The 26,509-nt window shown below is 38.4% G+C and overlaps 3 protein-coding genes across 7 annotated transcripts in view; 1 reads left to right on the top strand and 2 right to left on the bottom strand.

Moving 5' to 3' along the window:
• Nucleotides 1-26,509, top strand: part of pdgfab (platelet-derived growth factor alpha polypeptide b) — a 679,118-nt gene that overhangs the window by 304,482 nt on the left and 348,127 nt on the right. The gene's annotated exons all lie outside the window — the stretch shown is intronic.
• The window catches only part of ccnf (cyclin F), a 146,648-nt gene that overhangs the window by 29,987 nt on the left and 90,152 nt on the right, over nucleotides 1-26,509 (bottom strand). The gene's annotated exons all lie outside the window — the stretch shown is intronic.
• The window catches only part of abca3b (ATP binding cassette subfamily A member 3b), a 114,048-nt gene that overhangs the window by 33,576 nt on the left and 53,963 nt on the right, over nucleotides 1-26,509 (bottom strand). For all 5 annotated transcript variants that reach the window (XR_015480462.1, XM_087243965.1, XM_087243967.1 and 2 more), the window contains exons 9-17: nucleotides 19,656-19,829; nucleotides 19,002-19,183; nucleotides 14,018-14,164; nucleotides 13,735-13,864; nucleotides 10,043-10,197; nucleotides 8,148-8,303; nucleotides 7,680-7,890; nucleotides 5,542-5,692; nucleotides 594-692 (exon numbers count right to left, since the gene is read on the bottom strand). Coding sequence is in view for 4 of the 5 variants with exons in the window: in XM_087243965.1 (XP_087100091.1) it covers nucleotides 594-692; nucleotides 5,542-5,692; nucleotides 7,680-7,890; nucleotides 8,148-8,303; nucleotides 10,043-10,197; nucleotides 13,735-13,864; nucleotides 14,018-14,164; nucleotides 19,002-19,183; nucleotides 19,656-19,829 (1,405 nt within the window). In the remaining variant the exon portion in view is untranslated. The remainder of the gene's footprint in view (nucleotides 1-593; nucleotides 693-5,541; nucleotides 5,693-7,679; nucleotides 7,891-8,147; nucleotides 8,304-10,042; nucleotides 10,198-13,734; nucleotides 13,865-14,017; nucleotides 14,165-19,001; nucleotides 19,184-19,655; nucleotides 19,830-26,509) is intronic.

Below are 26,509 nucleotides of genomic sequence, written 5' to 3'. Positions count from 1 at the left end.
ATCTGGCACTAAGCTAAAGGAAAGTGAGTGAATCAGTGAAAATACAAAAAATTATATATTTTATGACTGTACATAATGTCGTACTGGACGGCGCGGTGGCTCAGTGGTTAACAGTGTCACCTAACAGTAAGAAGGTCACTAGGTCAAGACCGGGCTGGGCCAGTTGCCATTTCTGTGTGGAATTTGCATGTTCTCCACGTCCAAAGACATGCTCTATAGGTTAATTAAATAAACTAAATTGGCCATAGTGTATGAGTGTGAACATAAGAGTGTATGGATGTTTTTAAGTACTGGGTTGCATCCACTGTGTAAAACATATGCTGGATAAGTTGGCGATTCATTCCGCTGTGGTGAACCCTACTAAATAAAGGGACTAGGCCGAAGAAAACTGAATGCATGAATAATGTCATACTAAAAAGCAGAGTATATTAAAAAATATTATACAAAAAAAGATGCCATTTATTATTTTATACATGATATTGTAGAAGTCAAACTTCATTGATTGATATACTTTTGCTTGTATTTTTTTTCAGCACTGAAGCGCAAAAAAAAAAAAAATCTTTGTAGATTTGACTTTACTGTGGGTAAAATACCTGAGAAAAACCTCCTCCATGGTGGTAACAGACGCCCCATAACTGGCGATGCCCAACTCATCTCGATTCATCTCCAGCTCAGCAAACAGCAGCTCAAACCTGCAAAAACACACAACAAAACATGTTACATACCACAAAGAGTTCTCTTAAAATAGTTTATAGCTCTTAAATTGCATCTATTACACAAAAATCACTTTATAAGAGGTTTAAACACAGTTGTGTTGCAGCAGTGTGTGAATATAAGCATCTTCTAATGGTAAAAACATATTAATTTAATTATTTATAATAACACTGGATTAAAACGGCCTGCAGAAACACTCCCTTTGTACTTGTCATCAGAGGGGGAAAGCCCTGCTCACAAGTGACGATCTCTTCCTCATTAGAATAATACGTTAGTCTTGTTTTTGAATCTGCCACTATGCTGACACCCAGGCATTTATAGCTCCTCCCTCTTTTGAAAAGAGCACAATCTCATTTCATTTTAAAGCGACAGTCACCAAAATGGTGTAAATTTCGATTTCACGTGGACTTTAAAAGCAAACAACCTTGCAAAATCTCTCTCAACTTGTTTTTCCTTTCTCAAAATAACATGTACTTGTTAGGTAAACCACTCCTTATACAATGTGCTTTCAAGATGTTTCTCTCAGACTGAAGGTTGTTGCACAAGAACTTTGTTTTGAAGCCTTCACCGAGAAATGGATCGATGTGTAAATTTAGTCCTTCTGTTGCTACGGGAGATCTCAAGAATCAGACACAAGAACCAAGATTCAATACTCAGACGATTCATTTGTATGAAGACATTAAACCGCTTCTTTATAACTCAAGGGTCTCAGTGAGCTTAGAAATATTTAAGCAATTGAGATTATTGATTAAAAAGCAATGATGATGATGGGGATGAACCTTAATGCTTTGTACTGTAAGTCAGTAATATTTTTGGCTGACTTATTGATACATATACACAGTTGAAGTCAGAATTATTAGCACTCCTGAATATTTTTCCCCAAATTCTGTTTAACAGAAACGATTTTTTCAACCCATTTCTAAACATAATAGTTTTAATAACTCATTTCTAATAACTGATTTATTTTATCTTTGCCATGATGACAGTAAATAATATTTGACTAGATATTTTTCAAGACACTTCCACACAGCTTAAAGGGACATTTAAAGGCTTAACTAGGTTAATTAGGGTAAAGTTGGGGTAATTGTATAAGTGTTACCATCCGGTGTAAAGTTCAGAGGAGGAAAAAACAGAGCGGGTCCAAACGCTGCATTTAAACATTTAGGGCTCTATTTTGACGGTCCATGCGCAGAGCGTAAAACGCAGGGCGCAAACGCTTTCAGGGCGTGTCAGAACGCGTTTTTGCTAATTTAAGGACGGGAAATCTGCCTTGCGCCGTGGTGGATAGTCTAAAAGGGTTGAGTTTATTTTCTTAATGAGTTATAGGTGTGTTTTGAGAATAAACCAATTAGAGTCTCATCTCCCATTCCCTTTAAGAGTCAGCTGTGTCGCGCCAAGAGCGCATTTGCCATTTACAGGACGTAAAGTAAGTGGAAGTGGAAAAACTGAGCATTTCACAAGCAAACAGTTAACAGTTTTTTTAACAGAAAACAGTTAAACAGAGCATCTACTGCATGAGAATGAGAGATAATGGATCACTTTCACTTTCGCTCTTGGATAGGGAAACCTTTACGCACAGACATCAATTAGTCTATAAATAATTAATTTTGTTTGTTAAGCGCAAATATTCGTTTCAAAACTATTTCTAAATTCAGTTCTAATTTCCAGCAAACGAATAAATGAACAATAATAACAAAATGTGCTCAAAAACCTGAGTTTTATCCTAAAACACATGCTGTGCCCCATATTGTCTAAAACCTGACAGGTGGGCAAATCTAAGCTTGTTTTTAATAAAACAAATATAAATATGGATATAATAAATAATACTGCTAATAATAATAACATTATACAAAAGCGAATTGTTATGAATGAAGTGAAAAAGCCTCCCGAGATGAAGAGACATAAAAGCAGTGATTTTTCATATTTATGTAGGCTAGAAAATAATATGTTTTGTAATATTTTAATCCTTTATATTTATATCCTATATCTATTCTTATTATATCCTATACATATCCTTAATATTTACATTTTTTTCATATGTAAAGATATTTGCCTATTGCTCTCTTGTGCGTATTAAGCAGTGTGTAAGCGAGGCGCAACTCTGCGCCGGAGTTTAGACCGGGTTAGTTTTGGTCTAATAAAAAATCTATTATAGTTTCTCAAAATAGCAACGCGCCAGCGGTCCGCCTCAGAACGCCTTCCTTTTTAGACCAGAACGACTATGGGCGCACAAATGAGCGCTAATGCATTTGCTATTTAAACAGTGTAGCGCAACGCCTCAAAACGACTCTTGCGCCAAGCTGAAACTACCAAAAGACTATTGCGCCACGCCTTGCGCCACACTGCGCCGGGTGTATGATAGGGCCCACAATGAAAAAACAAGGCAAAACTAAGACAGGGCAAAACAAACCAGGAACACACGGACATCGCAACACATAGGAGCAACACAAAAACAACAGACAATGAGAGGGGCACACAAACTGAATTAAATAGCCCTGGTGATAAGAGGAAATTAGCCACTGTAATTCGGTAGACATCTAGTCCCAAGATCACTGGTGTTTGTTACAGGTCACAAAACAGTAATTTTACCGACAAGAAATTACCGACTATTTTCCGGAAAGGTGTGTATGTGTGAACAAGCCCTTTTTGAAAATACCGGTAAATTTGTTTTGGTTATTTTCCGGAAATAGAAGTTGTAACATTACTGGTTATTTGCCGGAATGCTGCGCTGTGTGAACGCTGAAGGAAGAGTGCCGGAAAGAGCGCGTGCACGTCTAGAACGTGCTGACGTGAGACATCTACTTTAGCCAATCAGAACACTCAGACGCATTCACATTCACGTAGTTTATGAAAATAAAACCCTTTAAAAAAATTTTCCAAACACATTTAGCTGCTAGATGTTAGTCAGATAATGTTTATTTGTTCCTTCCTAATGCCAACTGTGTAAATAATTATCGATAAGATGCTTATGATAAGCCATTGTTTGTTTAACTTCAAGCTCTGCTTCCTTTAGTTGCTTTAAGCCTGGTTTATACTTCTGAGTCAAGTGACCGGCGTAACCATTGGCGCATGCAACGTGCGTAGCTGTGCATTTATACTTCTGCGCGCTGTCTCTGTTGGTCTGCATTAACACTTCCGAAACGCTAGTTGTCAGTGAGGTGTAAATGTTCCTCTGTGTCGAGTTTCTTCGCTGCTGTTTTGCTTTTCCTGAACACTTCCGGAATGTACAAGTGGCTCAAACTCGCTCATTTTGAGGCAGGAACCGGCGGACGTGCAACAACTTTAACTATGAGGTAAACACAGAACAAAACTTTCCATCCGGAGCTCCTTCACGGGACTCCACACTTGTAAACAATCGCTCCATCAGGCTCGCGCCATTCACGCCGCTCTCGGTCCCGCCCAGACACGTCAGCGCTACCAAGCCGACCAATCACACAGCTTGCGCTACGCGTCGTTGCGACGTGTAGTTACATTTTTTGAGAGGTGCACGTCAGCGACGCCAACGGCCTCAAAGGGCTATGCGTCAGCGCCGTAGCATACGTGTGCATTTGATGCAGAAGTATAAATCAGCCTTTACGCGTTGCGTGTGCCCGTGAAGGAGCCAGTGAGCACACACACTTATCATGTAAACCTCGACATGCGAAAGTGTTCCTCCATATGTTTTCATCAAAGTTGTTCACAATACTCATCCATCCACAGAGTTTGTAGCGTAGTAAAATGTTTACAAAGACAAGCCCAGCTGTTTAAAGGTCATCTCTGCCTAATGATGTCAGAATTTACTGGAATACTATTTTTATTTTGGAATAGAAGTGTGAACGGTCTTCTCCGGAAAAATTTCTTAACGTCCTCGCCTGTGTGAACAGCGCCTTTTAAAATTTACCGGTAAAGTCGTTTTTCGGATATTTACCGGTATCACTGTGTGAAAGAGGCTACTGTGTGTGTTTGTGCTGTTCATATAGTCCAAGTAATCAGTCTGTGAGCAGCTTCAGCTGTGTGAGTGTTTGCAATCACTGGTCACTTGGAGCAGGTGTGTGTGTGTGTGTGTTGAATGACTGAATATGTAGTCCATAACATGGCGGATTTGTGAATGTGAGTGTTTACCAGCGATCTCTGGTTGTTAGATCGCTGGTGATCGTTACAATAAAGATGGTTTGTTCTGTAGACTATCCAAAACAAATATTGCTTAAGGGGGCTAATCATTTTATCCTTTAAATGTTTTTTTTATTAAAACTGCTTTTATTCTAGCCGAAATTAAACAAATAAGACTTTCTCCAGAAGAAAAAATATTATAGGAAATACTGTGAAAATTTCCTTGCTCTGTTAAACGTCATTTCAGAAATATTTGAATAAGTAAACAAAATTCACAGGATGGGGCGAGGCAGTGGCCCATTAGGTAGTGCTGTCGCCTCACAGCAAGAAGGTCGCTGGGTCGCTGGTTCGAACCTCGGCTCAGTTGGCGTTTCTGTATGTTCTCCCTGCCTTCGCGTGGGTTTCCTCCGGGTGCTCCGGTTTCCCCCACAGTCCAAAGACATGCGGTACAGGTGGATTGGGTAGGCTAAATTGTCTGTAGTGTAGGAGTTTGTTTATGTGTGTGTGGATGTTTCCCAGAGATGGGTTGCGGTAGCATCAGCTGCGTAAAAACTTGCTGGATAAGTTGGCAGTTCATTCCGCTGTGGCGACCCCGGATTAATAAAGGGACTAAGCCAACAAGAAAATGAATGAATGAATTCACAGGATGGCAAATAACTTCAACTGTATATAATATGTTGTGCAGGGAGACTGGTGTGTTTGTTGTTATTGTTATTGTGTGTGTGTGTGTTGTCTTACCGGCTGGTGCTCTCTTTGGGCAGTATGTATGAGAGTTCAGCGCCTGCACTGCTCTCTAATGTGGCGTCAGGCACGTACATGTGGACCAGACGGGTGATCTCCGACACGTTACAAAACGCATCCTTCACAATAACCATATGATAACCAGCACCTGTCAGGAGCACAAGAGGAGATATTCAGATACATGTTCTTTTGCTTGCTGAGTCCTTATTGGAGCCCTATTTTATTGTTGAGTACACCTGTTCAACAGCGAATTAACACAAATATCTGATCAGCCAATCACATGGCAGCAACTAAATGCATTTAGGCATGTAGATGAAGAAGAGCACATTTAAAGAAGAGCAACCTGGATAACACCCTATTGAGCAATTACAGGCCAATCTCAAATCTCCCTTTCATTGGCAAAATCATTGAAAAAGTTGTATTTAACCAGGTTAACAAGTTCTTAAACTTCAGGGGGTGTTTAGACAATTTTCAATCTGGTTTCAGATCACATCACAGTACAGAGAGCGCTCTTATAAAGATAATCAATGATATACGCCTAAATACAGATTCAGGTAAAATAACAGTGCTGGTATTGTTGGATCTCAGTGCTGCATTTGACACTGTCGATCACAGCATACTTCTGGATAGGCTGGAAAACTGGGTTGGGCTGTCTGGGACAGTCCTCAAATGGTTTAGATCTTACCTTGAAGGTAGAGGTTACCATGTCAGTATAGGTGACCATAGGTCGAGGTGGACACCCATGACATGTGGAGTCCCACAAGGCTCTATTCTGGCACCTCTCCTGTTCAACCTTTACATGCTCCCTCTGAGCCAAAAAATGAGAAAGAACCAAATCTCCTACCACAGCTATGCTGATGACACTCAGATCTACCTAGCCTTACTGCCTAATGACTACAGCCCCATTGACACCCTCTGCCAATGCATTGATGAAATGAGCAATTGGATGTGTCAAAACTTTCTTCAGTTAAACAAAGAGAAAACTGAAATGATTGTGTTTGGAAACAGAGATGAGGTTCTCAAGGTGAATGCGTACCTTGGCACTAAAGGTCAAACGACAAAAAATGTCAAGAATCTTGGTGTGACTCTTGAGTCAGATCTGAGTTTCAACAGTCATGTCAAAGCAGTCAGTAAATCAGCATACTATCATCTCAAAAACATAGCAAGAATCAGATGCTTTGTTTCTAGTGAAGATTTAGAAAAACTTGTTCATGCTTTTATCAGCAGCAGGGTGGATTACTGTAATGGACTCCTCACTGGTCTTCCTAAAAAGACAGTCAGACAGTTGCAGCTCATCCAGAACGCTGCAGCCAGAATTCTAACCAGAACCAGAAAATCAGAGCACATCACACCTGTCCTCAGGTCTTTACACTGGCTGCCAGTTACATTCAGAATAGATTTTAAAGTATTATTCCTGGTCTATAAATCACTAAATGGCCTAGGACCTAAATACATCACAGATATGCTCACTGAATACAAACCTAACAGATCACTCAGATCATTAGGATCATATAAACTAGAAGTTCCAAGAGTTCAGTCAAAGCAGGGTGAATCGGCTTTTAGCCACTATGCCCCTCGCTGCTGGAATCAGCATGATCAGATGTGCTCCAACATTAGGCACATTCAAATCAAGACTGAAAACACATCTGTTTAGCTGTGCCTTTACTGAATGACCACAGTGCTGCGTCCGACAGAATCCACTATCATGTTTTTCTCTTCTTCTTCATTCTTTCATATCACATTTTACCTGTTTTTATGTTTTGTTTTGTTTTTACGCATTTTTATTATTTGTTTTTATTTTTATTTTACTTGTTTCTTTTATTATTGTTTATGTAAAGCACTTTGAATTGCCATTGTGTATGAAATGTGCTATATAAATAAACTTGCCTTGCCTTGCCTTGCCTTAGATGCATTCTCATAACGAAGAATAAATCAGGGTGGCTCAGTGGTTAGCACTGTGAATGAGTTTAGCTGTGCCTTCACTGAATGCTACGTCTCACAGATCACACTATTATGGCTTTCTTTTCGTTTTCGTTCCTTTAAAACACACTTTAGTCTGTTTTTAATCAATTTAAACGCTTTGAATTACCATTGTGTACGAAATGTGCTACATGAATAAACTCGCCGTGATGTACCATATTTGTTCTTGAGGAAGAGTGGCGAGCCGCAGCACTGGAGCTCTCCGCTGGCCATGATGGCGATGCGATCTCCCAGCAGGTCGGCCTCGTCCATGAAGTGTGTGGTAAGCAGGATGGTGCGGCCACGTTTCTCGCCCTGCAGCAGGTCCCAGGTGGCCCGACGGGCTGAGGGGTCCATTCCTGAGGTGGGCTCGTCCAACATCACCACCTACAGCAGGAAACAAACGAAAGCACATCGCCTGCGTTAACATACCTTCAGCATAACTACTTCTTTAAGTGTGATACTGTGATTACTAACGATTACTAACTGCACTATAAAGTTTTCTCTCAGATTATGTGATGTTATCTAGTGTGTGTTTGCGGTTTGCAGGGTGGGATTTAAGCTTTCAGTGCAGTCAGGCTAACATTAGCATTTTCCTATTGCATCTTTAACCGCAAATTTAAACGAAGTGTGTGCTGATTGACCTTTGAGTCTCCAATTAAAGCAATGCCGATGGAAAGCTTTCTCTTCATGCCACCAGAAAGAGTCTTGCATTTGGCGTTACGCTTGTCTTCAAGGTTGAGGATGCGGATGATCCGGTCCACCTCTCCAGGGATCTTCTCGCGAGGGTAACCCTTCAGCTGAAGACAAGAAAGAAGCTGTTACAAGAAAACTCTTTAGCTCCCAAACATTGCCATGAAGCATCATGATATGACAGAACGTCCCGATGACTTCTCAACATTAAAATGTATACAAAAACGTATACTGCAATTTGTGTTATTTGCTATGTGCTTTGTAGGGTTATGTTTCTTTTATTAAATCAATTTAATAAAATGCTGTTATTTCATTGATTTGGTGTGCTACTTATAGTTTCTGAAACATGGGGTGTTCACACCAGATGTGGTTTGCGCTAATAAATCATGCTGTTGGCACATACCAAGAAGTGTGAACATTTTGAGTTTCAGGGTTCTTACACCTTTTTCAACTATAAATTCCAGCACTTTTCAAGCACTTTCAAGGTGCATTTGTATGCTCCTAATAACCACGGTTAATTATGTTTATATATGTATGTATTGTATATGTATGTTCTTTTTCACATTTAAATCCATTGTGCTATTTTAAAACACAATATGACATTTCAACTTAAATTGTTGAGCACTTTAGAGCATATATTTATTGGGATAATTCACCCAAAAAAAAAAAAAAAAAAAAAAAGTTTAGTTATTTGTGAAGTATGTTTTTACTTTAAGTTTACTGAAGTTTGGTCTCTTTCTACCTTAAGTTAATATCTCAAGAAATGAGCTTACAGTCAGATTTTGTTTGGGTGTAGCATCAAACTTTCATGACCAGTCGTTCATGATATTTCAGGTGCTTTGCTACTGTTTTTACAGTCATTGGATTGGCGTTTCAGGTGCAAAGATGCATTCTGGGTGAATGTCTCTGTCTCTCTCTCTCTCTGTCTCTGTCTCTGTATATATATATATATATATATATATAGGTTACTATTGACCTTATTCTAAAATGGGGAAGTGCGCCTGTTTTCGCGATTGTTTTAGAACTTCCGATTCAGTCGCCTAAAGGAGAAATGACTAGGAATAATAAATGGCAAAAAATGGTCAAGCTACTTGCTCTACAAATGTTTGCATAACTATACAGACCAAGTAGAATAATATAATAAGGAAATATCAGTTTGCAACATCAAACAGCGAAACGAGCAGTTTTTATTGTCTAAAAATGAATGGAAGTGAATGAGACCGGAAGTCTCGAGCCAAAAAGATTCAAATGGCTGCGCCTGTTTGTCTGCGAAGAATAAGGTGAATAGGTTACTACTGTAAGAAAATATCAGCATTTGGTACATATTTTCAGCATTCCCATTGCTTAAAATGAGCTGATCTAATCCTGTTTATGTGAAATGAGCCTGCTCCCAAACAGGTTTGAGCTACCAAAACTGTAGCTATGACAACAAAGATCCTGGATCATGTGAAATTGTCATGTGAAATTGTCAATAACTAAATCCAGCAAACTGAATAATCCACGTACAAAGAACAGACCTGAGAAGATAAAAATACTGAGAAAGAGAAAATACTGAGAAGCCCTTTGTTTTGTTTGTTCATTTGTTTGTTGGTTGGTTTATGTTAAATCTGACACATGGAAATATGTATGTACATGTTAAAATATAATAATAAGGAATTGGGGGAGAAAAAAACTTCACTTATTGTGAATTATTTATTTGATTTAATCAAAAAAAAAATTTCTTTTGACCAATAGTTTTAGTTCTAGTTTACATTTCCGCTTACTTAAATAACCTTGGTAAAAGACAGAAACATTTGTGTTTATAACTGTTATTTGTGTCACAGAGTTCAGAGTGATTTGCCTTCACCTGTGTGTAGAAGAGCAGGTGTTCTCTGACGGTGAGGTTATCGAAGAGCACGTCATGCTGCGGACACAAACCGAGACTGCGGCGGATCAGAGCCATATCCTGACAAATATCATATCCATTGATGTAGGCACGACCGCTGGAGGGCGGGAAAAGACCTAACAAAGGAGAAAGAGAGAAATTAAATGGTGAAAGAAGCGATAAACTCTGACTGACCTCTGCTATCATCACCGTTTACAGGTATGAATAGGATCAATACTGCAGTCGCTAGGTTACAAAAGAGAACATTTAGCTTGACTCAACAACAGTCAATGCGTGAAAGGAGACGGTATCAGCTAGTTGTGTGAATCCGAAGACTTTTCTCAAGTTCTTTTATACAAGTTACAGTGGGAGGAATGGGTCAAAAATTGGGAAGCCAATCCCCAAATCCAGGTGTGAAAAATTAGTTGCATCTTTCCCAATAAGACTTATGGCTGTATTAGATCAAAAGGGTTCTTCTACTAACTACAGAGCAAAGGGTCTGAATACTTAGGACCAGTGTTGTGGAAAGTTACTGTAATGCTGTGTTCATACCAGACATGGAACGCAGCTGTGTGAACTCATAAACTCTTCCAGAAACCTAACCTGGATGATGGAAGCTTTCAGTAGTGCTTCTGACTGAGCCGAGCCCAGTTTGAGGCACTGTTGTCGGTGTCGGCTGGAGGATTTCCCCCGGGACACCAACAACATTGATTGGTTAACGCTGCGCAAATGTCTGCTGAAGTTGCTCGAACTTGAGCGATTTGCGCAAAACTCTTAATTCGTGCCAAGCCATTCGCACCGCGCCATTCGCGCAATTCGCATCATTCATGCCACACCATTCGCGTGTATCGTGCCGCAGGATGTCTATTCGCGCCTTTTGCATTGACTTAACATGTAAATGTCTTTCGCGTCTGATGTGAACACAGCATAAGAATGGCTAAGGCCCAATCCCAGTTCTATTTTCCTGCATCAGGACTTATAAGTTGCAATGCATTTCTATATGGTCAGCTAATAATCTCTAACTCTTAGATGTATCTTTGAGTAATTGGTGTTGTAAAATCTGAACTGGCTTATTTTGTTTAATTGTGTGAATTGGAATGGAAAATCTTTGCCTGACAAATAAACGTGAAATTCTTGTTTAACTAATATCTCCTGAAATATTTGTAACTAGTAGATTGTTCAGGCTGATGTTTAGCAGCCTACGACCAGGATTGATCATACACTCAGGCATAATGGCTGGAGCATAGGCATCTATTGATTTCTGACAATCACTGACTTAGTATGAAGTGGCTAAATCTGGCTAAAAATGGCTAGTATCTAGTGGCTAAATAAATTTTTCTTTATGTATGAACAAGCATGGGGCGGGATAATATTACTTTAAAGAAAATTAGTTTACAGTTATATCCTCTATCTAAAAACCAGAACTGGCCAGGATGTGTTTGTGAGCACATGTAACCAACCAGCATACAGACTCTAAGCGAGTTTGGGTAAACAATGAATGATTAAGTGAAAATAAGGATTTATTAGGTTGATAGATCTAAATTAGACCAAATAACAACCTATAAGGTGATTAGCTTGAATTGGATGGATCTAAATTTAAACTATTATAAATTGGAGTAAAAAGGGTCAAAATTGGATCCATGAATTTTTAGTAATCTGTTTACAGCTGCACGAGAGAAGCCTTACACGCATTTAACCTTCACCCATGCTGTTTGTTCTGTCATAGGACTAATAGATGGACCCTTACATTATTTTAGAAAGTAGTGCATTATAATATTAGGTAACTACCCAAAAAAGTAACAAGTTGCATTACTTAGTTATTTTTTATGGTAGGTAATGCGTTGTGTTACATGAGTTACTTTTGCGTAACTTTTTCAGAACTTGCAGGGGGGTGAGGGGGAGGGGCGTTTTTCTTATTTTTTTAATAGGGTTGAGTTCTGCAATTAATAACAAATAATAAATAAATAATAAATAAAAAATGAATGATAATAAATTAAATTAATGTAGGATAATGTCACCTTCTGAGAATTTCCTGACCCCAGAACTACAAATGTCTTAAGTACAGATTAATGAATGTTTAAAGGGCTGGTCCACTAAGATATCCTATTTTAAACATTAGTTGATGTGTAATGTTGCTGTATTTCCTCTTTAAGGAAATAAAGAGAATATTTCTATCGCAGAAATGTAAGGCTCTGCCGTCTTCATTTTTTGTTCCTGTATTTTCTCATTGACTGCGGGATTCAACATGACGGCATTAATTTTAGTTCAGCAATATATATTTTTTTTAAAAGTTCATGAACTAAACTAAAAAGTAACTCAAATATTATTACTTCATTTTTAAAAGTAATGTCAGGGTTCTGCCACTCTGGTCTTGTAAATTCTTGTTTTGGTGGCAGAGCCCGGGCACTAGCTGTCTTGTCCTGTTTCTGTCTTTGTCTCACTGTGTGCGCGCACACCGTCGTGGGTGTGCGCAGAGTGTGCGTGCTCCCGCTTGATGCGGCCGCGCGCGCTTTTGTACTAGTGTTCGTGTTTGTTTTGTCAGCATCGAGCTGCTTCATTTTTGGGCCTCCGTCTAGTCGGTTTCAGTTTTGGTTGGCGCTGAGATGAAGCATGCGCTTTGCATATGTGTGAGCGCACGGTAAGGTGTTTATCTAATGTGTGCTCGTGTCTTGCGTCTCTTGTCAAAGCACGTGGCTCGTTGTTTACATTGTGGTCACGTGCTTTTGTTGTGAGCTTTAGTGTTGTGCTTGTGTTGTCATGAACATGCGGTTAATGAGTTCTCTCATTGGCTGCATGTTCTAGTCTCGTTTTATGTGAGCGCATGGCTTGTGTTGTCTCTCTGTGTCTATTGTCTAGTCCCACCCTCCTTGTTCACTCATTATTAGTTTGGCATGTTCACCTGTTTGTGTCAGTTTACTTCTGCTTTATAATCCCCTCATGTTTTCTGTCCTGTGCCAGTTCTTCGTCGATAGTTCCCTGTCCTGTTGTGTCCAGCCCTGCTTTGTCCTGCCAGTCCAGTCAAGTTTGCTTTTGCCTTTTTATTCATGTTTTCCCCCTCGGGGGTAGTTTATTTTGCCTTTTTGTTTTATTTGTATTCTATAATAAATCCTTCATTATCTGTCCTCGCCCCTTTTTCCCTCATACTTCCTGAAACCGTGACAAGTAATGCATTATTTTACTCGTTACTTAGAAAAGTAATATTATTATGTAACTCACATTAATTGTAATGCGTTATCCACCGTTACCCACACTGCCTAGGACCATGTGATATTTCGTTTTTTCTTTTTTAACTAGATAATTATTCCATTACGGAACATTTTGCAGGACTAACCAATAACAATATTAATAATAACCAGTTAATAAAAACGAGCAATTGAAATGAAACTCTGGTTTCCCCCACAGTCCAAAGACATTGGTGAATTGGATGAACTAAATTGCCCGTAGTGTATGAGCGTGTGTGCGAGAATGTGAAAGTGTATGGGTGTTTCCCAGTACTGAGTTGCAGCTGGAAGGGCATCCATTGCATAAAAGCGTATGCCAGAATAGTTGGTGGTTCATTCTGCTGTGGCGACCCCTGATAAATAGTGGACTAAGCCGAAGGAAAATTAATGAATCAAAACAAACCGACTAATATTGCAAATCACATTTCCTAATGCATTGAGATCACCTCTTACCGGTCAGCATTGACAGTGTGGTGGTCTTGCCGGCTCCATTGTGCCCAAGCAGGACAGTGATCTGCCCTTCAAACATGTTGAGCGTTAAATCCCTCACCGCCTCCTTGCTCTTATTTCCCACTTTGAACACCTGCAACAGTAAAAATCCACACGTTTTTCCCTCCTCCAACAGTTTCAGAGGCAAGCTATGCGTGTCACATTGACCTTGAACACACACAGAGTCCACCATCTGTCTTCTATTCACTTCACAACGTTTACGCAAAACACACAGTGCATCTTCTACCTTTGCCAAACGCTTGATCTTGACCCCCGCGACTAGTCCAGCTGGCTCCTCTTCCATAAATTCACCCTTTGAGGCTTTCTCTGCATCCTCTTCATCCTCCTTTTCCTTCAGAAAGGCCACACGGGGACTGCTGCACCAGTACGAGGGCTGAAAACAGATATGTGGAATTTAGCATACGACATTTACGACTGTATAACCAAAGAGCATAGAATCACCAAGAGGCGACACTCTAGTACGATTTGGGAAACAGCCACTAGATGGTGTGGCGGCCATTTTTGAATGAAAACTCCAATAGAACAACAGCATATTCTAAGTCTGTAAAATAAACTATTGAAAGTGCTGCTGATTGTGATAGTAAGTGCTGTATTGTCGTCGTTCAGGTTGTATCTCATCTTTAATGCGCTTTTGGAAAAATTAATAAAAAAACAAAGCAGCTGCTTGCCATCACGACAGCAATTAAGATCCAATGGACAGCCGATCACTTTCACTCCAAAATGGCGGAATCTAGGGCTGTTCCTGAACTTCCTGGGCGCTGCTGTTGCAATGGCACGTTCTATTGAGTGTCGCCTCTTGGCCATTCTAAGCTCTTTGGTATAACACAAGACTCTGTGCTTATTTTTGAGTAGATGTACATATGGCGATATTCAATAATTCAATATATCATGATAATGAACTTGCACAATATTGAAATCATTGGCACATCAAAATACTGAATGAATAAATGATTTATTATTAAAACTGTTACAAATAATACGGCTATTTCTCACTGTTGATTTTAATGCATTAACTATAAATTGCTATATAAATATATAGTTATGTTACCTGCGTGAAGACCTGCTGGTCAAAATAAAAAAAACTATGGGCTCTAATGGCAGTTACACTGGGATCATGACAGAAATGCAGCACAATCCTCTCATATTTCAATCTTTTTTAAACTACAAACTTATACCGAACGAAACATTATATGAAGAGATATGATCGCTTCAAATTGTGGGCACTTGTCATCCATAAATCACACACCCATAGCCATTTTTGACTCATTTAAAACCATCATGTCCATGTCAGAGATCTCTTTCAGCTATGTGTACCTTTATCTTGTGGATATTCCTCAGAGATTTAATCAAAGGTGATGGCGTTATAGCTTGTAAGTGTCTGCTTTTATATTTGGGATCTGTTTGCTTTGCTTAGATCAATATTTGCTGGCTATCAAAAATCTATTAGTTCAGTTCTGCTGATTTTTTCAGTGGCTTTGCATTTCAGTTAATAGTTTGATTTCACTTAACCTGCAAATGAAAATAGAAACAGAATAAAAAAAGCATACAAAGGTATTGACATTCTTTGTACTAAGGGATTGTTATGGGTACTACCATTCAGCACAAACCCACCCAATTTCTCCTTTCTGGTTGTTTTCTTCTATTAGAGAATTCTGCGGAAGCACAGCCCTGACGTGTCTCCTCATTGGTTAGTAAGGCTTTATCTTATTGCACATCAATTATCTAGCTTTTTGGCTAAAACATGAGATATTGCTCAGCCAGTGACTTAGATTAGTCAGCCATGGGGGTGTTCCCCTAATAGTGTGACGTCACGTGACAACTATCAATAGTAAAGTGTTACCTAATGACTTTATCATACGAATCAGGCCAGAGTTCCCACTCTTAGCCAAATGTCAAATTCCTTGACTTATCCCTGTATTCACCAAAATGTAAAAAGTGACAAATAACTTGAATCTCCATGATCTATAATGAACAGAAAAATCAGGCAGGTGTTGTGATGAGCGGTCCATCTAGACCAGGGGTGCCCAAACTCGCCCCTGGAGGGCTGGTGTCCTGCAGAGTTCAGTTCCAACTCCAATCAGATACACCTGGGCTAGCTAATCAAGCTCTTACTAGGCTTTCTAGAAACATCATTGCAGGTGTGTCGAGGCACGTTTATGCTAAAATCTGCAGGACACCAGCACTCCAGGACTGACTTTGGACACCCCTGATCTAACATTTGATGATACTGCCATGCTGAATTTAATGCAAATGACACTTCCATTTAAAAAAATTATCCCCCATATTAAATAACATTATATTCACATATCAAAAGTGCTCATCCAATGTGTAATACCTGCCCTTCTCTTTAGGTGTGTGACCAGCTTTAGATGCGTTATGTGATATAATCGGCGCTAACATTCAAGAACAAGACTACATTCATTGTATTAATGGCTAAAATTTGAAATTATTAGAGGCCAAATGAATCATACATTTTGTGTCATTCTCATCACTCAGTTTGCATGTAGTCTACTGTGAAAAATACCTAAATTCGCATTTGGTGCGACTCACGGCACTCACGGGCCAAATAAAACTATATAGCGGGCCAAATTTGGCCCACAGGGCTCAAGTTTAATGAATGAATATATGCCAATGTATACTTCTGTATCGAGTACGCACGAGAGCAGAAACAAAAAAACAAAAAACCGAGCTGAAAATTAGCCTGTTAGCCAAAAAAAACTACAATATAAAAAAAAATTTAACAGAAAAATCACATTTTGATAAAAGAAAACAAAAACTTTATAACAGAAAAAATGCTTGATTTTCCAAGGCTTGGTCAAAAAAATAAACCTTCAATGTTTTTTGCAATGCCTGGAATTACAAAGCTTATTTATTATTAGGTTTCAATTAGTGTTTTCTGTTGTTTTTATGCTCTTTCTGAGTGTAACTTGATGTAAGGTAATTTCTTTCTGCATTACATCTACTGTGATGTTTTGTATTTAAAAAATATAGAAAAGTGGAAACTAAAACTGGAGCAATTTTAAACTCTACAATACTCCAGACATGGTGAGATCCCTTCATAGCAGGGGTCACCAATCTCATTGCTGGAGGTCGGGTGCCCGGCAGGGTTTAGCTTCAACTTGCTTTAACACACCTGCCTGGGTGTTTCAAGTATACCTAGTAATACCTTGATTAGTTTGTTCAGGTGTGTTTGATTAGGGTTGGAGCTAAAATCTGCAGTTTGGTGATCCCTGCTTTATAGAATTTGTGCTTGAGCTGAAATGGAATATCAGTATATTTACTTGTTACCATCCAACATAATTACATTACACACATGGATTTGTGTGTAAACATGCCAGACATCCACTTAGCCAAAGGTTTGAGCCAGAACTCTATAATGTAACACTACTTTCACTCCACCGGCGTCTTTATTGCCACCCATTGATAAGCTTGTCTGCAAACACATGCGTTGATGTAGAGCGTGTCCCACATTTACAATAGCTCTGCGCAAACTCCTCTTCACACCCTGAATGTCTACAGATAAGATTGTGTTTGCATTTCCTGGCCAACTTGATGACATAAGCAAAGTTTTCTGGTCTTTCAAGGGCCCGTTGGTCAGTAACACTAATGCTTTATAGATGTTCTGTGGTTAAACTGTGAGACAAGCCTATTTCGACCACAGTTTCACAAGAATGCTAAACCATGTGATGCGCACGAGGAAATGTGAGGATTGAGGAAATAATCAATGTACTTAAAATAAACAGCATAATGTTGTAAATCACCAAGCACTTCTGATTTGTAAGCATGCAGGAACAGAGCCGAAGAGACAGACGATTCTTTATAAAAAATCCATTTTTAGATTGTCCTAAAAACAAAACTGAAGAATTTAAAACTAAATAAAATAAAATGTATTAAACTTAAAAAAGCTAATAAAATAAAATAAAATGTTTTTTTATTTTATAATAAAAAAAAAAGCAAACAACCAGACAAAATTCATTTTTGCTTGGTAAAAACGTAACTAAAAACAAATAATGTGAATAATAACGAACAAAATAGAACAGAATAGAACAGAACAAAACAGAAAAAAACAGAATATAATAGAATAAAACGGAACAGAATAGAAAAGAATGTACCGAAACAGAATGTAATGGAATAGAATAGAATGGAACAGAATGGAACAGAATACAACATAATATAATAAAATATAATATAATATAATATAATATAATATAATATAATATAATATAATATAATATAATATAATGATTATTTATAATTAATATAACAGAATGGAATTTAACGGAACAGAACAGAATGAAATGGAACGGAAGAGAATAGAACGGAATACAATGGAACATAATGTAATGGAATGAAATAGAATAGAATAGAACAGAACAGAACAGAACAGAACAGAACAGAACAGAACGGAAAGAAACTAAATAAAATAGAAAAGGACGGAACAAAACAAAATGAAATTAAACGGAACAGAACAAAATGGAATGGAATAAAATCAAACAGAATAGAATGAAACAATAGAACGTAATAGAACAGAACAGAACGAAAGGATACAAAATAGAATAGAAAAGAACGAAACAAAATGGAATGGAAAAAAATGTAAAGAAATGGAACAGAACAGAATGTAACGGAATAGAATGTAACAGAACAGAACAGAATGAAATGGAATGAAACAGAACAGAACTGAGTGGAATAGAATGTAACGGAACAGAAGAGAACGAAATGGAATGGTATGGAATGGAATAGAATGGAATGAAACGGAACAGAATAAAATAGAATGAAGCGGAATAGAATAGAACGTTACGGAACAGAACATAATGGAATAGAACTAAATAAAATAGAACAGAATAAAATTTAAAAGAATAGAATAGAAAAGAATGGAACGGTATAGAATAGAAGGGAATAGAACAGTATAGAATAGAATAAAATGGAACAAAATCTAAATGAAGTTTGGTGTAAGAGTGGCTGAAGTGAAGATTTAGTTTTCATTTTGAGAAAATCACTTATAAAGATATGTATTATAATTGAAATCTACAGACACACATCGATAAAGTGTGTCACAAGAAACACTTAAGTGTATTTTGGATGCTTTTTTTCCCCCATTACAGTAAAAAAAGCACTTAACAAAAAGCCCAAATCTCAAAACTGACTCTTCTAGAAAGTGTACAGTGACAATAAACATGGCTACAGATGAAATGCATTTAGGCGAAACGCACCAGAATAAAGAAGTACCAGGGTTGAGGGACTCCATACTCTCCTGGAAACACGGCTTCGACATACCAGGCCACGAGGCCGTACAAAAGAGCATCTAGCAGCAGCAGACCTATGACCTGCGCCAGAGAGAAGTCATCATCCACCGTCACCGCTTCAAACAGGTTGTGCCACTGAATGCCCGTGCCTGAGGACAACAAAGGACATCAATACATGATCAACATGCAGAACAGTCACACTTTACATTAAGGTTTCATTAGTTAATGTATTATTTACTAACATGAAGTAATTAAAAACAATACTTACACAGCATTTATTAATCATAGATCAACATTTACTAATGCGTTAGTAACATCCAAAGTCATGCTTGTTAACATTAGTAAACACATCATGAGTTAACATGAACTAACAATGAACAACTGTCTTTAAACTAAGGTTATCTTACATGAACAAATACTGCAAAAAAATGTATCGTTCATTCTTTGGTCATGTTATTGAATGCATCAACTAACATTAACTAATACAATCCTACTGTAAAGCGTTCAAATCTATCATTTGTTTTTTTAAATATTGTACCTCTAAGTGAATTTTCTGATCGTTGAATTCCTAATAAGCTATGAAAAGAAGGACTGATGCACAGATGGAGTTGGAAATCGTACCTTTGCCCTCGAACATGCCGATGAGCTGCGCACCCATGGCCATGGCCACGTTAGAGATGAGACAGGCGGACACTTTCTGAGCGTGTGACAGCAGGTCGTAGCGAGGCCACAGGAAGACGTACGGCAGGTAACTCAGAAAATAGATGAAGCCGCCGGCTGCTGCAGCCACATTCGCTATGGAAAAGACAGAGACTGGATTTAATTATGCATTCACACATTTAGCACAAAATACTAAAGTGGAATATATGATTTGTCAGAGGCAACAATATCCAAGACATACAATAGCAGGTTTATTTCACTGAAATACTATTAGTGGTTGCTAATTAGCAAAAAAAATACCTAAAGGTGGCACTATAACAATAGAAAAGGTGTCCAAAACACTCTTTAAAGAGTCCATATTATTCATGAAATAGGGTCATATTTTGGTTATAAGGGTCTCCAACAACAGTCTAATATGCATGCAAGGTCAAAAAACACTTTCATGGTCTTACAACCTGCATTTATTTTTACCTAATTATCCCAACGACTCCTGTATGAATCGTCCAGTGATTAATTTGTTCCCAAACCCCTCCTTAGCGCGAAGCTAATCTGCGCTGATTGGACCGATGACAGTCTGCTGCGAATGGTTGACACTAACTGCTTTCAGCCAGAGACAGAGCGAATAGCCAGCAGCTAATCAACAATATAGACGTAGTCAGAGTGTATACACGCTCGATAGTGTAAGGCGTGGAGTTTAGCCGAAAGTGGATGAATGTAATTACAGACGACTAACTATTTTATTGAGCAAATCTCCCAAGAACTGGCGAGGAGATCTCCTAGCTTGTCACATTCTGCTCTTTTCACAGACACACACACATTTTGCCCTCGTCCTCGCACACGCGTCTACACACACACACACACACGCACGCACACACAAACATATATTGCCCTCGTTCTCGTTCTCCTCAGGACGGCAACGCAGGCACGCATGCACACAAACGCACACACACACATTACACTCCTCCACAGGAACGTAAACAAAGCAGCACGCGTGACGTTTTTATTGTGGCTTTGCACGCGATATGAGAATATAGCGAGTTAACCTGAGACAGTACACACGGCTAACAGGAAACAAATCACAACTAAATACATTTTTGCAAGCTAGAGTAAACGAGGAAACAAGTTTAATCGCACGTACTTACACTTGAGAAATGGAGGAAGAAACCGATGCATGCCCTGACATGTCTTTACTGATCCTTCCTTTAACAAACGAAGTATTCTTTGTAGCATGTAGTTTCCAGAAGTTTCCAGTAGTTTCCAACTGCTTAAAGCTGGGCTTATGCTGAGGTTTCACCTTTGGGTAGAGACTCAATAATATCCATCTGCAGTGTGACTTCAATCGACCGGCATGTTTGTGTGTGTGTGTGTGTGTGTGTGTGTGTGTGTGTGTGTGTGTGGGTATCTGTGTCAGAGGGCGGGGCTGCAGGTTTCAAATCTCCTGGGTTTGCGCGTGCACGTGAATAACTTGGTTTCGTTCGTACGTCATGGCGAAACACCTAATGACTCTGTATCAAGGCGACTCGTTTGAAGCACTATGAGACGACTCTTTTATAAATGAATCAACAGGTTTAAACACTGTACACTTACAGATTTAAGCCTTAGCTGGATACTTCACTTCACTTGGAGCTGTGTTACACACTACATGGAGGGGCATTTTCAAAAACCCATAATATGGGCTCTTTAAATGCTATATATTGTTACTCCAACAAGTCAATATCATTCATTTGATTGTTGATTAATAACAGTATTTTCCTTTTTAAGTGAATTAACGCTTTAATTTTTAACATACATTAAAGTATTTAGCCTGCATTAATGCATTCAGTGTAAGCTGCACAAATAACCATTAAAAGATCGGGATCTCAACACCCACGCAACATAAATTTATAATAGAACAGTATTAAGTTATATCATAGGGCACTACAATTTATAGCTACTTTTAGATCCTCTCATGCCTTTTTTGATCATTTTTCTTGAGCGTAGAGCGTAGATCTCATCTGAAACGTGGAAAAAAAAAATCATTTTAAAATGCTGTTAAAAGGAAATGTAGCTTAAAAGGAAAGTCTTCACAGCCCTGAACTTCCTTTTTGCTGTGCCACAAAGGTGCGAAGGGAAAAGTGGCACCGCTGTTCAACAAATGGGAGAAAATAACACCAAGCTATTTTTAACATTCACGTCTCAAAGAGAAAACCTCTTCAGACTCTACGATGTGTGATGTGAGGTCTGAATGGGCCGGACGGACGGAGCTGGACGTGTTGATTAATGCCCATTTTCAGGCTCTCTAAAGCCGAGAGAAGATGCATCTCCTGAAGAAAAGAGGTCATTGAAGCGCACAGATTCAATCTCACACGTGTGGCTTCGCTGTGCTGGAAAAAGAAAACCAGAGAGAGGGTGGGACCTAAAACTGACCCTGCTCTGCTTCACTTACAAAACCACGACTGTACTGTATAACCCCTGCAATATACTGTATATAATGACTGTTAGAGAAGATCCTGGACAATTAATGCTTGAATTAAATTCAGATTTTTACTTTTAACATGCATTTTAAAGCAAAATACTATTTCTAGTGTTATTTTAAATTTCGATGTTATTAAGTTTAGGAATGTCTGCCTTGTTTTGACATTATTTTCATGACTATATGCACTCGTAATGTAAAAAAAAGGGAATTAAATAAATTACAATTCAGGTTTTTATACATCATGGAAGTATTTGTTTCTGTGCTTGATTTAATCAGGAAAATATATGGAGGGAAAAGAAGTCAAATAGAATAAATATCCTCCAGGTCATTGTTAGAGATAGGTAAAACAACGTGACTTCTAGTAGATCATTTGGTATCAGAAGTTTTATTTTAGCAAAATAAAATATGATCATGCCTTCATTTTGAATTATTTCATTAGGACAGTAAGGTCTGACTTTTAGACAAAAAGTCTTGTCACTGAACAGAAATAATGTTCAGTACAGGATATAAAGTCATGGTGCAGTGGAAAAAGAATTAATATTGTGCATGACTCCCATGAGCTTGGAGGACTGCATCCATACATCTCTGCAATGACTCAAATCAAGTTTGAGAATGGCAAAGAAATGTTCTTGCAGGACTCCCAGAGTTCATCAAGATTATTTAGATTCATCTTCAATGCCACCTCCATCCTACCCCAAAATGCTCAATAATGTTCATGTCTTGTTACTGGGCTGGTCAATCCTGGAGCACCTTGACCTTTCAGGAACTTTGATGTGGAGGCTGAAGTATGAGAAGGAGCGCTATCCTGCTGAAGAATTTGCCATCTCCTGTGGTTTGTAATGTAACGCAGCACAAATGTCTTAATACCTCAGGCTGTTAATGTTGCCATCCACTCTGCAGATCTCTCGCACGACCCTATACTGAATGCAACCCCAAACCAAACTTGACTGATTTCTGTGAGAATCTTTGGTCCATGCAGGTTCCAATAGGTCTTCTGCAGTATTGGTGATGATTGAGATGCAGTTCAACAAAGGATTCATCTGAAAATCGACCTTCTGACACTTTTTAAAATGATCAACTAGAGGTCAAGTTATTATTTGTCGATGGAGCCAGATGGAGCGAGTGTTTACAAGTGTGGAGTCTCGTGGAGGAGATCTAGATGGAAACTGCTGTTTTGAGTTTACCTTATGATTAAAGTTGTTGCACGTCCGTCGCTTCCCGCCTCAAAATAAGCAAATTTGAGCCACTTTTACATTAAGGACGCGTTCATAAAAAAACAAAGAACCAACGAAGATACTCAACACAGAGGAACATAAACACCTACTGCCAGCAAGCGTTTCAAAGGAACACAAACAGCGTGCATAAGTATAAATGCACAGCAACGCGCATTGCATGCACCTTGGGTCACGCCGATCACTTGATGCAGAAGTATAAACCAGGCTTTAGGAAGCCATTTACCTGTTTAATAAAGATTTGATCAGCAGTAGTTTGAAATTTAGCTGGTTTTCTCTTAAGGCTTATTATGCGGTCTCTTTCGCCATCTTTTAGATGAACATCGTAAACCGCCTTTGCTCAAAGACAGGCTAACGCATTGTATCTCAGATATTTTAAAATATTGAAAAAACAAACACTATCCTTATATCTGAACGACTACATGTTTCTCTAAAAAGCTTCAAAAGGACTTTATGTTGCCCAAAAGCTGCAATATTTGTCAAACTGTAGAGTATCCTCAGCTTGTTGCTGTATGTGGGCGGAGTAATACACAAGGGTGAAGGGTGAAGAGGCAGTACGAGTGCTGTAACTGGCAGAATATCACACGACAATCAGGCAAAATTGTTGTATATATATATATCAACTTAAATATGTATAACTTTATTTTAAGCTAGCAGTCTTATTTACATTTAGTTACATTGATTTAAAGTAAGCAAAACTAAAATACAAATAACAAAAATGTATACAGAAAAAAAAAATGCATGATACAAATAAAAAGACACACAACTGAATTACTAAAACTTAAAATAAAGCTAAAACTGGGGGGAAAAAGGTTAAAAAAAAATCGTATGTTATAAGAATAACAGCAATAAAGTGCAAAAAACTAATGATTTTAAATTAGATTTAATTTCATTCATTCATTCATTCATTTTCCTTCAGCTTAGTCCAGGCATGTCCAAACTCTTGGAGGGCCTGTGTCCTGCAAAGTTTGGTTCCAACCCCAGTCAGACACACCTGGGTAGCTAATCATGCTCTTATTAGGCTTTCTAGAAACTAACTTGCCTCAACAAACCTGCAAGGATGAGCTAAAATCAGCAGGACACCAGCCCTCCAGGACCATGTTTGGGCATCCCTGGCTTAGTCCCTTTTTTTAATCAGGGGTTGCCACAGCAAAATGCCAACTATTCCAGCATATGTTTAACGCAGTGGATGCCCTTAGAGCTGCAACCCAGTACTGGGAAACACCTATACACTCTCGCATTCACACACACATTCACTACGGCCAATTTAGTAGATTTCGTGTAGAAATTAATGGAACGTGAACTCTTAAATGCAAAATGAATATGTGCCAAGCTAATGGAAGCTGCATTAAGTAAATGAACCTTAGATAAATCTAGCATGAACACATTAACTACTACCAGGCAAAGCATTTGCCTTGAGTTTAAACAAGCCTTTTAAAAGCACCGAGTGTGCAGATGGCTAATGTACACAGAACTGTAGATTATAGAAAACATGATATTACGTTACAGCAATACAGACCTGCAGAGCCTCATCTTTTCCTCCCACACTTCACACACATTTCAAAGGTATTCATTTATTTCATATCATGAAATGTGTCAGCCTTTAATGCCTGAAAATGCTTCGTGTTTCATAACTGCTCTTAGAGAATTCTCGCTCATTTGAAATATATTTGTGCACATTTTAATGCTACATTTGTCAAATCAAGCACAAATCTTGTTTTTAGCACAAAGAAACACCTCACATAAAGCATTTTTACACTCTAAGTTTATGAAAAATTAAATCAACATACCTATTTACATCTTCTCTCATTACAATATAGAAAAGACTAGGTGACAACAGTATTTTTTTTCCAATAAAAAAAAAAACATCTTTTTGTAAAATGGATAAATGCTAGTGGATTGTAGGATAACGGTAAAAAATATTGAATTTAAAATGACAACTAATAAGTATTTCAGCGCTACAAAATGATCCTTACTTGTTGTAAATGTTAGGGCTAAACGGATAGCGGGGTGATATGTATGAACCACAAACCATGGGTTGGAACACATGTGACCGGCGGGTTAGGCTAATACACTTATAGATTAATCCTAAGCTTGTAACGATTGTAACGCCTCTTGCGTCATTCAAATCATATATGAAAGCATTTGGACTTTCCTGGAAAATATAATGATGACAGAAGAAGTTGTGGTGGGTTATTGGGGATGTGGTGGGTTTCTTAGGTTATTAAAGGGGTTTTCTGTCACTACTTGTTTAGCCTGCATTAATGCATTCAGTGTAAACTGCTCGATTAATCATTAAAAGATCGGGATCTCAACACCCACGCAACATAAATTATAAATGATGGTGATTTGCAAATGTTTATTAATTTTTCCAATCACTGCATTCAAATCTAATTTTATATTGTACAACTAAGTATTTAGATTTTAAAATGACAACTAATAAGTATTTCAGTGCTACAAAATAGAGTTGTGCCGACAGACGATAGTATCGTGTATAGACGATAGGCAAAGATATCACCAAGAGCTGAAACCTATGATGATTTTAAAGACGATATTTAGCTCGTTTCGCATTAATGTAGATCTATTTCCTGTAAAATAAAATGATAAGGTGGTGGGTTTCTTAGGTTATTAAAGGGGTTTTCTGTCACTACTTGTTTAGTCTGCATTAATGCATTCAGTGTAAGCTGCTCGATTAATCAGTAAAAGATCGGGATCTCAACACCCACGCAACATAAATTACAAATGATGGTGATTTGCATACGCTTATTAATCCTTCGAATCACCGCATTCAAATCTGCGTTTGAAAAATACAAAAATCCAGAAAGAGATTTAGTCTTTTGAGTACACTCTAAAAAACGCTGGGTTGGTTTTTTAACCCAAATGCTGGGTTGAGACTGCTGGGTAACAAAATTGGGTTGATTCAACCCAATTTGGGTTGAAAATCGATCTTTATCTATAACCCAGCAGTGCTGGGTTGGGAACGCGGACGTGAAAGAGAGCACGCACGTCACGTCAACATGCAGGGACATCAACGTGAGAAACCGCCATTTTCTTTGCGCTGTCTTTGAGGGGAAGCGAGTGAAATTCTGTGTGAGACGTAAGTTATTTAGTGTGTATTTAACAATTTT

Source organism: Danio rerio, chromosome 3, assembly GCF_052040795.2.
Source record: "Danio rerio strain M-AB ecotype USA chromosome 3, GRCz13ab, whole genome shotgun sequence".
NCBI classification, from domain to species: domain Eukaryota; kingdom Metazoa; phylum Chordata; class Actinopteri; order Cypriniformes; family Danionidae; genus Danio; species Danio rerio.
Note: the sequence above shows the minus strand (reverse complement) of the source record. Positions and strands in the feature narration are given on the sequence as shown.